General features: G+C 39.2%; 1 protein-coding gene across 2 annotated transcripts in view; it reads right to left on the bottom strand.

The window, feature by feature from the left end:
- The window catches only part of KCNB2 (potassium voltage-gated channel subfamily B member 2), a 440,763-nt gene that overhangs the window by 406,978 nt on the left and 17,633 nt on the right, over positions 1–16,152 (bottom strand). The window contains exons 1-2 of one of the 2 annotated variants that reach the window (XM_029591462.1): positions 14,927–15,177; positions 1,911–2,593 (exon numbers count right to left, since the gene is read on the bottom strand). In XM_029591462.1, the coding sequence (XP_029447322.1) occupies positions 1,911–2,489 (579 nt within the window). In that variant the 5' untranslated portion in view covers positions 2,490–2,593; positions 14,927–15,177. Of the gene's footprint in view, positions 1–1,910; positions 2,594–14,926; positions 15,178–16,152 lie in introns of those variants that run through there. The other variant, XM_029591464.1, reaches the window with a different exon arrangement.

The raw sequence follows: 16,152 nt of genomic DNA, 5'->3' as shown, positions 1-16,152 counted from the left end.
CCACAGTCCTTTCCAAAACAATAATATGATTTGCTCCTATTTACCTGTTGCATGGTTCAGTATAGCCTCTATGCTGCATAATTTGATAGAGAGCAAACAATATTCATGGGAGTATATCTCCTTGGGAGAATCCAATATGCCTTGAGCTATCCTAAATATCCTTCTTGCAACAGAGATAAAGGGGTACATATTAAAAAAAACATTTAGATGGATAATGGGAAAATTATCCATCTAAATGGCTTAGCTGCCTATTTAAATGGCTTATCTGGCTAGGCATTCCGGGGAGGAGCGGTTACATTAACCAGCGACCTCTAGATGCGCCATAGGGCAGGTGTAAAGTTAGCCGGATACTACATTTCTGGCTAACTCTAACTTATCCGGGTATATTCAGTACTGCAGTGGCACTACTGAATATCCCATTTAAGTTAGCCAAATATGTATATCTGGATATGTATATCCAGCTAACTTAGGGCAGGATTCATCATTCCTTGTGGAATGATGAATCCTGCGAAAAAGGGGGCGGGGCGAAGGGGGGTGGGCGGGCCTGTGAAAGGCCACAGCCGTTCGCACCGAGGCGGTGCGATTTCAACGGCCATGGTGGGGCCAGCTGCAGCCTTTCACAGCGAATAGCGACACCATAAAAGGTGTAGTTATTCGCCGCGCTACTGCCAACGATAATGCTCCTCACGTTATCACTGGCAGCAGAGCCGCGGCCGACTTCTCCCTCCCCCCGCCCCAACTCCTCCCTTCCCCCTAATTTGCATTATATCGCATGTGAAAAGGTCCTAAAGCATGTTATACAGCTTTAGTAAATAACCCCCTTAACTAGCCTCTCAGCAGCTGAATATTTACCCCAAAGTCTCAAGTCAATTATCTCTGACCATTTTGCATGGCTCTAAACTTTTTCAGATGGAGGCTTTTCTGTCTGTCCTTTATAACTCTTGACAACATTGCACATGGCAGTCATTAACACAGGATGAGTTTTTTGTGTTACCTTAACAACTGCAAAGTTACAGTTAGAGAACTTGATTGTCCTTTATTTTAAACATTTGCTATTTTATTAATATTTTAAAATGATGTATGAAAAAAACAGTTTCCCCCAGAATTGCCTTAAAATTTTCCTTGTAATAATAGTTTGCGATAGCCAAGGCACCCCTAAATTTATTTATTTACATAGTTACTTACTTATAACCATTATCATCCAATGTTCTCAGCGGATAACAAAAATTGCATGCATAGTAATAAACACTAGCAACAGCTAAACCAGCCCCTGGACGGTTTATAGCATTACTATTCTGCATAAACAGCAAAAAAGACCATAGATAAGGTTCAGCTGGCATTTTTTTTAGCACATCTTGTCAATTTCACCAGGCTGAAAAAAAAAAAAGCTAAAGATTTTAATTCAGAACTAGTTGTTATTGTAATACACTACTAGGATTTTGCTTAAATAATTCTGATCCAACCCAAAAACCTGCCTAAAAGGGGTTTCCCAGGGCAATCTGAAATTAATTTCTCATCTGATGTTCTTAGCACTTGTTATAAGAGAAGGGCTGCTATAATATGTGTGAAAAATGCATGAGTCTAGGGGCTTGATTCAACAAGGTCTTTTCCCATAAACACAGGATGGGAGAAAAACTTTAGTGAATCCAACCATAGTTGTCCAATAAAAAAAAAAATGCATTTTAAGAAGCTGAAATTCTTTTTCATTTTTCGGCAACATAAAACAGGAAAGAAGCATAAAGAAAAAGTTATGAAAATCACTTTGAAACTTATGTTGAGATGCAGATATCTGGTTTTGCTTAAAATGCTTGATTTGCCTACCTTTATGCAGTCAATGTGAAGTGTGTTTTGAGAAGCATGTTCAAAACTTCTGTTTCAACAGAGTTGATGAAATATATCCTGCATCTTACCTTTGCTGCTACAGATGAGTTGGGTTTCTCCAGCAAGTCCCAGAGTTTTTTCCTTTTCTCTGGGCAGCAGGTATTATCAAACTCTTCCCCTTCTCTTTCTCTCATTGTCTCTGCCTCCCTCCTCAGCTCTTCATTCATCTGTTCTTTTTTCTGATGGTACCTTGCCTGGCAGCAGGACTCCAAATATATCTCATCAATTCCCCAATAATCAAGTTCTTGGCCAAAAGAGAGAGCGCACATTTCTTCCATCATATGTAGCTTCCCTGTTCTGTAGAAATTCAAAATGGAGGTGAATGCGCCTGGATGTCGGTCAAAGAAATACTCATTCTCGTTCAGGATATAGTCATCACATACTTCCAGAAGAGTTTCATGAGTATTGCAGTCTCGCAGCTTCCCTAATCTTGTCCTAGGTAGTCTATCCAAGGTCCTCCATAAGACTTCATGGTTGAGTCCACCTACATTTATTTTGACTCTCCTTGAGCAAGCTTTGCTCCTGATGATTTCCACTGGTTCTGGTGGAAGGGAAAGAGTAGACCTTGAGGTCTTCCTATTCAGTCCTGGTGGAACCTTTTCAGCCATGTTGAACAGAGTGCAGCTTTATTTTCAGAATCTTTGGGAAAAAGCCAAGACAGTAAAAACCTTCAGGTTGGATCCCTGTCAGATAAGCGTCCCCATGGTTGAAGCTGTGAAAATAAAACATTTCGGTGAGATTCAACATCTTTACTCATACTGAGTTTTGTCAGACAGAAAGATTGGGGGATTGCCCTTTTTACTTCACTGTATCTTGCAAATATATAATAACTGAGATAATCTGAAAAATTGTGCTTTGTGTCATAATATATCAGGCATGTGTTAATTATAGATCTCAGAAATAAAGTCCAAACTACAAATATATTTTCCAAATATTTGTTATAATTTTGTTATATATTTTGTTATATAGTGTTTGTTACCTTTTGCAAAATTGTGTATAGTGCTTATTGTTAGCCCATGGACTTCCGTTCGTCCACCACAATGTTCTGTTCATTTGTTAGTTTCTTCCCTGTCCTTTTACTCTTCACCCCCCCTTTCTCAGAGCATATTTTTTTCCTCACTGTCCCTTCTCCCCCTCCCTGTTTTTTTGTATTTCTCTTCAGTTTTAATGTAAACCGATATGATGTTCACTCGAATATCGGTATAGAAAAACAAACAAATAAATAAATAAATAGATAATGAAACTTTAAAAGTACAAAAATGTGTGAACATAGACTTCAGATCTGGTAATACTTATTGAGAATAAGTTCAAATGACAGTTAAAGTCAAATAATGTAAATGCAAGATTTCATGACAACAATCATTTCAGCATGGCAGTATATTTCTTTAAAGGCAAGGTTGCAGTTCTGATATAGATGAAAATCAGTCCCCCGACATCTTTGTCTTGTCCTTCCTGATGCAGTCTCTCATGAAACATGGACTGTGTCCAGTTTGGATGAACATTTTTAGCGTGTCAGTATTGTGTCAACCTGTATATCTGTATAACCAGACTGCAAAATCATCCCCTCAACACACTCTCTGATTTTTTTCTCTCTACATTCACAGTGCATTCATTGCCTTCTCTCCACCTACATAACCCTGAACACACTGCTTCCCTAATTGTCTTCCTAGACACTCACTTTCTTCCACTACCTCACTCCTCCTCAATGCATGCTCCAGTTACCCACCCAACTCACATCTTTCTCAATGTACTCACTGCCTCCTTTTTTTCACATTCCTTTGAATGTGTTCACTGTCTTCACGCCCTTCACATTTCTCTCCATGAATTCGCTTTCACTCATATCCTATCTCAGTTCACTCAATCTCCTTCTTCCCCCTTCACATCTTTCTGAACATATTTAAAGCTTTCTTTCCCCAAGCATTGTCTTTCATCAGGGATACTCAACTCTGGACTAAAGAATACAAAAAGGTCTGGCTTTTAGGGCATGCAAATTTACCTTGTTCTTAGAACATATCAACAGTACCTGAATATAATCTGCTTTGAAATGTCTGAAAAGAGGACTATAAATCAAAATAAATAAACATATGTATGCTAATACATCTAATGAATACTCATTCTGAATTATTTGAAAACTAAATCTGGTTGTGGTATTCACTGAAAATTCTTGCCTTTGATGCAGTAACTGCTAACCCTAACTTCCCATTTGCTTCAGTGCACTTTTTGCTTTCCCTCTTGATGTATTCCTCGTCTCATTGCAACAGCAATGGTTAGAATTTTTCATGGTTAGAGCTGAAGAAACACTATGGTCCAAAACTGAGTCAGGGTGAGCTTCCAGACTGAGATAAGATTCACAGCATGGGCATCTGGATTCTCTCAGACTGTGTGGGCTCCTAACCTTTAGGTAAACTGGATGGCTTTCCAGTTAGTAATAATGAGTGGCAGCAGAGTAAGCCTTTGAACCCATAAGAAGCTGGGATTTGAACCCACTGTGCATCATGGGAACTGAAGTTAATAGTTTTCCTAGGATAGAAATCACCTTCTGAACTACTGAAACTGTGATGTTGACCTAATTTTAGTTCTCCTTAATCAGCATTGTGACCTTTGCCACAATGAAAAGAGAAGTTTATGAAATAATAGAGTAACATTGATTGAATAAAGGCATGTAATGTCATAATGTGGCTAGTTTAATTTCTAGCAGAAAACAATTCTAGAAAATCGAGTGCGGAAAAGAGAAAGCACCATAATGGAAAAGAACTCAGAGGAATCAGATAAAACTGATACAAAGCAAAGGGAATGGAAAGAAGAAAAAACAATGATTTAAGATTACAAATAAAAATGTGACAAATAGCTAATAGTTAAAAAGCTGCATACTAGACCCTTTGGGCCTGATTACCAAGTCTTTATTTTTCATGGACACAGAAGAGAAGAAAAGGTTTAGTGAATCAGGCTTTTAAACTGAGTATATATATGAGTGTGAAGTCAATGAACATAAAATATAGCAAGCAAGGTGACCACTGACCACAGGGAAGACTGGAAACAAAATGCCTGCAGGAAAGTTATGGGATTGAAGGCAATCTTCTATTGTGGATTGAGAACTGGTTAAAAGATAGAAAACAGAGAATAGGGCTAGTCAATTTTCTCAATGGAGAAAGGTCAATAGTGGAGTGCCCCAGTGGTTTGTACTGGGACTGCTGCTTGTTAACATATTCATAAATGGCCTAGAGATGGGAACAATGAGTGAGATGATCAGATTTGCTAATGATACAAAATTATTTATAATTGTTAAATCACAAGAGGATTGTGAGACCTTGCAGGAGGACCTTGTGAGACTGGGAGATTGGGCATCCGAATGGCAGACGACATTTAATGTGGATAAGTGCAAAGTGATGCATATAGGGAAGAGCAACTCAAATTATAGCCACACAATGCAAAGTTCCAAACTGGGAGCCACCATCCAGTAAAAGGATTTTGGCATCATTGTAGATAATATGTTGTAATCCTCTGCTCAGTAAGTAGTGGTGGCTGAGAAAGCAAATAGAATGCTAGAAATTATTAGGAAAGGAATGGAAAATATTATAATGTTTCTGTATTGCTCCATGGTGAGACCGCATCTTGAGTATTGTGAGCAATTCTAGTCTAGGCATCTCAAAAAAGAAGTAGCAGAATTAGAACAGGTATAGAGAAGGGTGGCCAAAATGATAAAGGGGATGGAAAAATTCCCCTATGAAGAAAGGCAAGAGTTAGAGCTCTTCAATTTGGAGAAGAGACGGCTGAGGGAGATATGATAGAAATCTATAAAATAATGAGTGAAGCAGAATGGGTAAACGCAAACCAGTTGTTTATTCTTTCAAAAAGTACAGACTAGGAGACACACAATGAAGTTACTAGGCAATACAATTTAGACAAATACAAGAAAATATTTTTTTACCAAACACATAATTAAATTCTGGAATTCGATGCTGGAGGATGTAGTAAAAGCTTTTACTATAGCTGGGTTTAAAAAAGGTTTTGAGAAGTTCCTGGAAGCATTGTCCATAAACCATTATTAAGGGAGAGTTGGGGAAATCCACCTCTTATCACAGGGATAAGCAGCATGGAATCTATTGACTTTTTGGGATCCTGCCAGGTACCCGTGATCTGGATTGGCCACTATTGGAAAAGGTTACTTGGCTTGATGAACCTTTGGACTGACCCAGTGTGGCATAGCTTATGTTCTTGTTAATAATTTAACAGCAGGTAATGCAGAACATGGCAGATTATATATATATATATATATATATATATATATATATGTTCAGCTGATGCAAATGATATCCTTCAAAAAGGATGGAAAGGGGAAATTTACATGACAATTCAGAATTAAACATTACACCAAAATTATCAACTCACTTGTAAAGGTGAGTGGAACTTCTTCTTGACAGAAAGAGAAGCAGGAACAATGAGAGGAGGACATCCAGAGAAGAATTTAATTCACTGAAGATCACTTATTATTGTCTGCTGAATCTATCCTCACTTTCTTTTCATTTCTTGAGTTTCATATGTGCATTATTCTAGAAAATGGAATATCACATTTTAGACAGGATTTAAATAAGGAAAGAAAGAGAACATGACTCACCAGCTCAGGAAGTTTATTCCAAGTATATGGTGCAGCCTGGTGGGAAGCACAGAGTCGGAAACTGGCTGTAGAGGAGAAGGGCATAAATAAGAATGACTTGCCTGATGAGCAGAGTGCATGAGGAGGGGTACAGAGAGAGAGAGAGAAGAGAGAAGAGGTAGTGAGAAGCTGCAGAGTGAAGGCTCTTGTAGGTGAGGAAGAGGATCTTTAACTGCATACGGGAATGGATAGGGAGCCAATGAAGTGAGTTGAGAAGAAAGGTTAATGGAAGTAGTGACTTTTACAAAAGATAAATCACACAGCTGAATTTTACTTAGATTGTAGTGGAGAAAGATGGCTCATTGGGAGAATTGTCAGGAGCAGGTTGCAATAGACTAAGCAGGAGGTGATGAGAGTGGATAAGAGTTCTGGTCATGTATTCAGAAAAGAAGGGATGGATTTTGGTGATATTATAGAGAAAGAAATGGATCATTTTAGCAGTGATTTGGATATGTGTACAGAAGGAGAGCGAGTAGTTGAAGATGACTCCAATGTTATGGGTTGAGGGGACTGGAGGATTACAGTGTTATCCACGGAAATAGAGAAAGGAAGAGTGGAAGTGGGTTTGGTGAGAAATTAAGGAGCTCTGTTTTGGCCATTTTGAGTTTAAAGTGGTAGTGGGACATCCAGGCAGCAATATCAGACAAGCAGGCTGAGATCTGGGGCTGGATTGCTGATGAAATATCTGGTGTAGAGCGGTAAATTTGGGAATCATCAGCATAAAGATTGCTATCTCTCTTGAAATGCATGAGAAGAAATCAGAGCACCAAGGGAATTAGTATACAGAGAGAAGGGCAGAGGAGCCAGGGAAGAACCCTGAGGCACACCAACTAATAGTGGGAAAGCAATAGAAGATGATCCAGCAGAGGAAACACTAAAAGTGCCATGGAAGAAGTAAGAAGAGAACCAAAACAGGACAGAGTCCTGAAATCCAAGTGAGGTCAGAGTATCAAGGAGTAGGTGGTGATCAAAAGTGTCAAAAGCATCAGATGGGTCAAGGAGGATAAGGACTAAGTAAAGGCCTTTGGTTTTATCCATAAACATGTTATTGGAGCCTTTAGCAAGGGCTGTTTCTGTGGAATGTAGAGAGTGAAAACCAGACTGAAGTGCATTAAGAATGGCTTCAGATGAAAGAAATCAAGACAGTGGTGGTGAACAACATATTCAAGTAGTTTGGAAGCAAAAGAGAGGAGGGAGATAGGATGTTAGTTAGCATGACAGGTAGGGTGAGGGTCTAGTAAGGGTTTTTAGGTGAGTGATGTGATCACAGCATGTTTGAAAGCAGCAGGAACAGTAATAGTGGAAAGTGATAGATTGAGGATGTGACAGATGGAAGGGATGACTGCAGTGGAGATAGAGCTGAGGAACTGGGTAGGATTGGTGTCAGAGGAGCAAGTAGTTAGCTTGAAGAAAGAAAGAAGATATGCAGTTTCTTCTACTGTGACTTCAGAAAAGGAGGAGACAATGGAAGAGGCCAGGAGAAGCGTAGATGAAAGAAGTGGGGAAGAGGGAGGTAGAGGTGAACTGGTTGAGAACTCAAGACTAATTTTGTGAATCATGTCATGGAAGTAGTCAGTCATAGTCTGGGCAGAGATTGAAGGGATAGAGGTAGGCAAAGGAAGTATGAGGAGGGAACTGAGTGTGGCAAAGAGACGGTGAGGGCTGGATGCTAGAGAGGTTGTAAGATGGATGGAATAGTCTTGCTTGGCAAAAGCAATAGCACATTGGAAGAAGGGCAGAATACATTTGAAATGTATAAAGTATGCATGGGCATAGGAATTTATCCAGAGATGATCTGCAGTGCAGCACAGGAATGTAAGGAAGCAAATTCTAGGGGTGAGCCAGGCAGGGGTTTGTTGTGCCTTACAGGATGGGTAAGAGGAGGGGCAAGAATATCTAAGACGAGGAGAAAAGCAGAGGAGAAAATAGTGTTGTAAGAAGAAATTGCTTTGTCAATTGACTCAGACAATGTAATGGAAGAAAGATGAAACAGTAGTGGAGAGGATCCAAGGGTGGACCGCTTGGAGATTCCTGAAGGTGGTGGTGGTGACTGGACAAGGCTGTGGGTGAGAGTTGGTTAGTGTGAAAGTTATCAGAAGATGGACTGAGAGAGGAAGAACTGAGGTGGAGAAGTCTGAGATACAGCAGTTTGAGGAAATGAATGGACTAGGTCTAGGCAGTGACAATGCTTGTGAGTAGGGACAATAGAGCAAAGCTGGAGATCAAATGAGGAGGTTAAGAAAAGTAGTTTTGAGGCATAAGAGGGATCATCAACTCAGAGGTTAAAGTTGCTAAGAATAAGGAAAGGGGAAAATGGGTCAAGGAAGAAGGAAAGTCACAAACCAAAGACAGTGATAGGGATTTATCAGGGGGATCAAAAGATGTCAGCTACCTGGAAAGGTAGTGGGATGGATTGGGCCTCAAAGGAGCAAATAAAGTGGAATTGAGATGGAAGAAGGGGTTGAAACCTACAGGAGGGGGAGAACAACAGTTCAATATCACCACTGTGGCCTACTGTGCAAGATAGTTTAGAGAGATATGCTCAGTGGGGCGGATTTTAAAAGGGGTACGCATGTAAATCCTCAGGATTTACGTGCATAACCGCTCCTGCGCGTGCCGAGCCTATTTTGTATTCTTTTAATGAATATGACTTTACTATTATGATTAATGTTTTATATTTCTTGATTTTATGTAATGTTTTATGAAGAATGGTAATGTTTAATTTTTCCATTGTTGCTCTACATAAGGAGGCTGGCTTGTGTGTTCCAGTTCAGTTCTTCTCAGCATGTTTATGTTTATAATTTCTGATATCTTTATTCTGTATTTAGTCAGGGTCTCTCTGTGACCAAGGTAAGGTATTTTGCTGGCATGTAATTTCTGTGTAGGGATCTACATCAGCCTGTTTTCCTAATAAGAGTTTTATTGGTGTTCTAGGGCCTGGTGTAATATGTGCAGCATTGCCTTTTCATAGATAAGGTTGTTAGGGTTGATTTGGTATGAGAGGTTTACCATATTTTAATTGTAATTCTGTTTGTTCATGAATTTCTGAGGGCCAAGCTCACATCCAAAAAGTCTAATTCCATAGGAACTCCAAGTGTATTTTTTTGCAGAGTTTTCTAGTTGGCACAGCAGGAGTGCATGTAAATATATAATATGCATGTTGTAAGTGATATTTTTGCCTCAGCAGACTGTACTTTTGAATGTTCTTTTTTGTGTAAAATTTGTTATAAATGCATAATTTAATTGTGTGCATCTGTAAATGGTGTGGTAATGTGTGTATTGGGGGGGGGGGAGGGTTAGCGTGTATGCAAGGCTGTAAGGTTTGCCTAGGGTACCTAATACACTTCCTTATCTATGGGTTCTGGGTGGTAAGGGCGTGTCAGTTTTTAAAAATATAGACTGCAGGACAGAGCTGGGCTTTATATGATAGGGCCAGTACAGGCATTGAATGAATCGGGGGGAAGCTGCAGCACACACATTTTTCACACAGGGCAGCAAAAAAAAAAAACTTGCACCAAACCAAAGACAGTGGAGCCATAGGAATAAAAGAGAGGATTGCAACTTTCCCAGTGCCTGGCCAGCTGCTCAAGGAATGTGGGGCGGGAGCAGCTCAGGCCTGAGGTGGGTTGTGGTGATTTCTGGAGTCAACCACTGAGGCAGCTGGGAAAAGTATGCAGAGGGGCTGCAGCCTCCCTAGTACCTGTCCGGCTGCTCGAAGAGCACAGGGTGGGAGCAGCTCAGGCCCAAGGTCGGTCATGGTGACTTTCAGAGTTGACTGCTTGCATCATTTTCCACTCAGTTTAAAAAAAATCCCATCTTAGCATGGGGGTGAGGGGGTGGGGGGTGGTGGGGCCTGGTCATTGAAGATTTAGATTTGCCCATTATTACTAGAAAAAAAGAACTTCACTGAAAAAGGCAACTTTGACTAGGAAACTGTTCCTAAAATCAACCAAGATGGTAAGTCAAATTTGTTTTCTCATTCTGATTTCACATAAAGCTTCTGTGGCCTTGTTGCCATTGTACAGATGACAGAGAATATTATTATTCAAATAGGAAATCTGCTGAAAGTCAAACATTATACTAAGAAGTTGACATACTAATGCAAGCGTGGGTTCGTGGGAATCAACTTGTACTGTACAAATTTTTCTCAGCATACTGGTCTACTTAAATATAATGGAAATGATTCACGAGGTTTTATTTGTAGTAAAATCAACACAAAATTGTGGACTTTATCACAAAAAAATGTTGTAGTTAAAATTTTGCAGAAAATCACCACTCTTTTATTTTATGCTCATAAATTTGTTATGGCAAACTTGTTAATAAGTTGATTTCAATGATTCTTCAGTTTGTATCAGGACTGATGCAGACTGTTACAATCTGGGACTTTGCAACTGAGCTGTAGGAGCTTCTGTATCTCCAGCCTGGAGGACTGGACATCCCTCTGCAGGATTTCTATTTGACCAGCATTGGGTGTGCCCCAAGTTGAGTCTCACATAGATGGTATACAGTGGAGGCCCAAACAAACTTCTCAACATCTTCTCTGTGGAAGTTCTGTTCATCTGGCTGCTAATCCTGATTCTGTTCTAATAGCCCCTGCATTGTAATCCAATATCTTGCTCCACACCTCTCTTCTGGCTCCTGCCCAGCCTCTGGGCTCTACTATCATGCCTCAGGTTTAGTTTCTCCAGGTATGCACCGCTTGACCAGGGAGGTTCCTGATAGCTGAGATCAGATAGCCTTGACAGAGCAGCCCAATCCTGACGCTAGGCCAGAGGAGACTCTTGTTGGGGGGTTTTATTTTATTTATTTAAAAACTTTTCTATACCGTCGCCAAGTTATATACCATCACAACGGTTTACAAATAGGCACATTGACTAAGGTTAGTAAATCTAGGATATCGTACATTCTAACAGGTGCCAATAAAGTTCGGTTACAATTTCATAAATAAAATCATTATTTGAGTAATGTTGGTCAAGTCCAGGTATATTATTGAGTTACTATCTCTTTGAGATATTACTTCTTAAATGTAGGATTGAGTAAATTCATTCTCATTTGCATTACTCTGTACTTTCATTCTTTACCCTCCACACTCTTTAGTGAAGGCTTTTTTAAAGAGCCATGTTTTTAAATTTTTCTTAAAAGTTTTGAGATTATTCTGTAATCTGAGTTCAGGGGGCATCGTGTTCCATAATGCATCGCAGTTAATATGTAAGCTTTGTATTAGAGCTCCATGAAACTTTGTGCGATTTTAGAGAAGACCATGTTTCTTCAAACATCACAACTGGATGAAACTTAAGACCCAATATAATAAGCAAATTTGAAGTGATCACCTGACTCCATGTCATAAGGAGTAAGTGATTGATTGATTGATACTGTTTTAAAGATTTTAATACAATACTTGTAAAAATGGCTTGAAGCTCCATTATGGGCTCACCTGTTCCTTAAGACTTGGACTAAAGAAGTCACACTAGAAAAGATGTAAAAAGAAAGCTATTTAACCCATAAATGTAATGCAAAGATATTGTAGTACATGAGTTCAAAATATTGATGAATTATCTTATGTTGATCCAAAAAAGGTTCCGACACCTATAAAAACTCAAATCCTCCTCAGAGCTAAAGTAGCGATTAGAACTCTGCACTCCCCGTACACAGGGAAGCATAGCATGGACTCATTAAAAAAAAACAATGTAGAAGAGTTATCAATGACAAAAAAACAATCTCCTGGTTAGTAAAACCATATCATGTTTCCATAAACGGGGAACGATTCTAATAAGTACAATATGCAATATGAGACCATTTCAGTTCAAAAGATACATTTTCCTATACTAACAGAGAGCAGAGCTACAATGTTTTCAAATTATTGCTTTGCTCTTTCTTGTTATGCAATGAATGACGAGAAACCGAGCAATCAAGAGACTCCTGGCATTGTAAACAAATTAGGTTGATGGTGTTCAGCATAGCAGAATTGTATTCTTCTGCATTCTGGAATAAATCTAGCAAAATCTATCGTAAAGCAAACCGATTGCACTTATATTTCGCACACCACTTCACCATCCCAGTATGCAACTTACTGTCTCTGTTCCCTCTCTCTAGATCATATTTTTGTCTTCCCTTTCAAATAAGTACCTTTCTTTCATTTGCAGCAAGTTTCTGCACTCAGAGCAGTGGGTTGAAAAAGTTTTGTGCATTTTGTATTGATATTTGATGTTCTAAGCTAAAAACCAAAGGGCCGGATTTTCAAAAGGTTACGCGTGCCGGGCCTATTTTCAAAAGGCCCGGCGATGTGCCTAAAGCCCCGGGCGACATGTAAGTCCCGGGGGTTTAATTAAGGGGTGGGAAGAGGGCGGGGTGGGGGCGGGGTCAGAGGCTCACAGCGGCTATTTGCTGCTGTGCTTGGGATCGTGCGCTGGCAGTGGGCCAGCGTGCGCAACTTACTTCAGCCTCAGGGCTGAAGTAAGTTTTGTAATAAAAGACAGAAAAAGGAAAAGGTAAGGGGAAAAGGGCGGGGAAGGTAGGGAAAGGGAAGGGAAGGTGGGGTGGGTGGTAGGGAAGTTTCCGCCGAGGCCGCTCTGATTTCGGAGCAGCCTGGGAGGGAACGGGAGAAGGCAGCGTGGCTCGGCGTGCGCAAGGTGCACAAGGTGCACAAGGTGAAAATCCGGCCCTTTGCACGCGCCAACCCCCAATTATAAAATCGGGCATATATGTGTGCACACCGGGTAGCACGCGCACATGTACGCCGCGCACGCTCCTTTTAAAATCTACCCCAAAATGTGCACAACAAACCTACAAATTCAAAAATACACAAATCAAAACAGTAAGGGGTATAAACTATTTCAAAAATATTTTTTAATCAAAGAAAGTGTCATTTAAATGGTGCACAGTCAGCCATCACCAATATCAAGTGATATAGCACCATTTATTATGATCATACACCTCAAGAGTCTTAGATTAGCATTTATATGTTTGTCTCGCAAAGTCTGTACTTATCTGTGTAGTTTCCCATAAATGGTATCCAAGAATAGAACGGTGATGTAACTACCATAAAAGTAAAATCCCACATAAAAAAACAAAAACACTGAGGCTCCAAAGGTCAACGTGACAATTGTACACTAGGAAAGGACAGGTTATTATTGGCTAAAATATTTTTTTCTAATTTTTTTATTAGTCCAAGGTCATAATTACTGTTCTTTTGCTAAATGTCTCTTATCTAACATCACTAAAATGATGCATTCAATTTTATATTGAGGGAAACCTGGAGCAGGAACTGTCAGTTATGGTTTTCTAGTATCAAAAGTCTATGTGAAATTTATCTTCCACCTTTCAAAGTGGATTACATTCAGGTACTGTCAGTATTTCCCTATCCCCAGAGGGCTTACAATCTAAGGACCTGATTTACTAAGGCTTTTCCATTCTGTGCCTATGAGAAAAATGCTTAGTAAATTAGGTCCTAAGTGAGGGTGAAGTGAAATGATTTGTCCAAGGTCACAAGGAGTATTAGGGGGATTTACACCTTGGCCCCTAGCCTAGTGCTCTAACCACTAGGCTAGTCCTCCATGCCAAATATACATACCGGTATATAAATATAAAAAAACATACATATTGCCTTGTTGATAACAGACCTTCATAAAAATATCATCATCAAATATATTAATTAAATTCAACTATAATGAATTTAACAGTTAAAAGTATTGGATCTCAGCTCATTTCTTAAAGGGAGACTTCTACCGATATGCTGTCCCTATTCTACATTAGGCACAATTTCTATATTCTGTATTCATCTCTGTCTTTAATTTACCAATCTACTACATCTATACGTCTACTATATATAGGCTATGCTGTAGAAATAACAAAATGTTTTAACTTAATTTTTTTGTTAAAACAGTCTTATAATATAATCATCCCTTTTTAAGATCAAGTCTGACAGCTGTATCAATACAAGGTTTTATATCACTTTTTCACTTTAGTGGACTAAAAATTAAGTGAAACATTTTACCAAAAAGCCTGTTGTGAAATTAAATGCAAATACTTATGTGAAATATCATTTACAAGAATTATACAAGCATCATTTTAAAACAAAATAATATGTTTTCATATTAAATAATATTTACGAATATGCATAAAATGTCTAAACAAGTGAATTACACAGTATGCAGCTAGAGTCACACATAAAGACATAAAACATTTCTTTCTAGAGTAGAACTGTGCTCTGACATTGGTTGGGAAACATTTCTGTAATTGGCACTATATTATAATGTCTTAAATACGATTTGTGTACTGCTTAAGTCTACTTGGTGCCATATGCCAGTTCCAACCTCCTTTGCAGCTAATTACAGGGTAAGCAGCGATGATTCATTCTTACAGAAAGTAGAAGACAAATGTCCTTCCACTTACCTTGTTCAAATAGTCTGCCTTCAGCACAAACACAAATCTGGCTAGCCCTGAATGTTCAGGGATTCCCTTGCCTTCAGGGGAGGTCTCAGAAAATTTGTTTGCAAATAATCTGTTGATGAATCTGCTGCACAAAGAGGTTTGGTTTTTTTTTTTGTTGTTTTTCTTTCCTGTTCTATATCCCTGCTTCTAGTTCCTAGTCTCCAGCTGAGTAATGCTCAACAGAGAGCAGTGAGGTAGAATAAAAGAAATCCAATAAATCCGATCTGTGTCTTGCTATGATTGCAGGAAGAAAAGAACAAGTGCAAGGTAATCTCCATCTATTGCATGTGATGTAGTGACTGGGGGGGGGGGGGGGTTCTGCGGAAGTGGACTGTGTAACTGAGCAGCAGACTGAAAGCTAGGCTCAGCATGGGGTGAACTGAAGTGCAGAGAGAGAAAGACAGAGAGAGAGAGAGAGACAGAGAGAGAGAGTCACAGATAAACACACACACACACACACACACACACACACACACACACATGTTCAGAACAGACAGATGGGGCACAATCAAATCTGATTAGCGATCTGAATTGAGAATCAAACCCGTTTCAGTTGTTTCTGATTTTACTTTAAATGAGCAACTAACTGTATTTGGTTTGAAATAAATCGGCATGCAGAAAATCAGATATAATTTGCAATAGAAAATATATATAATGTATATCTCCAGTGCTGGTCCTTTACAAATGCTGATCTGAGCCATCCCCTCAACTTACTGGCAATCTGTCATGTGACTACATTGAAATCAATGGATCCACAGCTGGTTATCATGACAATAGGCAGATATGATGCTGGATATCAGAGGATCACAAGAATCTGAGTCAGGTTCATTATCTAACCATGGGGGCCGATGTAATAAAACCTGTACTAAAATTAAAATTACATTTTAGTGCAGATTTTACTTAGAACATGTTGAAAAAATAGGGGTCCCCATGGGATGCAGTAAACTAAACATGATAGAAATCAAAGTTTAGTAAAAAAAAAAAAGCACGCTAAATGAAAACCAAATGCTAAAATGTGAATTAACCTAAAAAATCCACATAAATGCAGAAAAGTGCTTTAAAACAGGAATAAAGAGGTAAGTGCTTGAAGTTGGAAGAAGTGTGAAGATTGGCCCTGGGCATTCCAACTTGGGCACCATCTCATATGCAAGGTCTATGGGCAAGGCATGCCAAGTGAAATTAAGAAA

Source organism: Rhinatrema bivittatum, chromosome 2 (genome assembly GCF_901001135.1).
Source record: "Rhinatrema bivittatum chromosome 2, aRhiBiv1.1, whole genome shotgun sequence".
Lineage (NCBI taxonomy): Eukaryota > Metazoa > Chordata > Amphibia > Gymnophiona > Rhinatrematidae > Rhinatrema > Rhinatrema bivittatum.
This window is presented reverse-complemented; position numbering and strand designations above follow the sequence as displayed.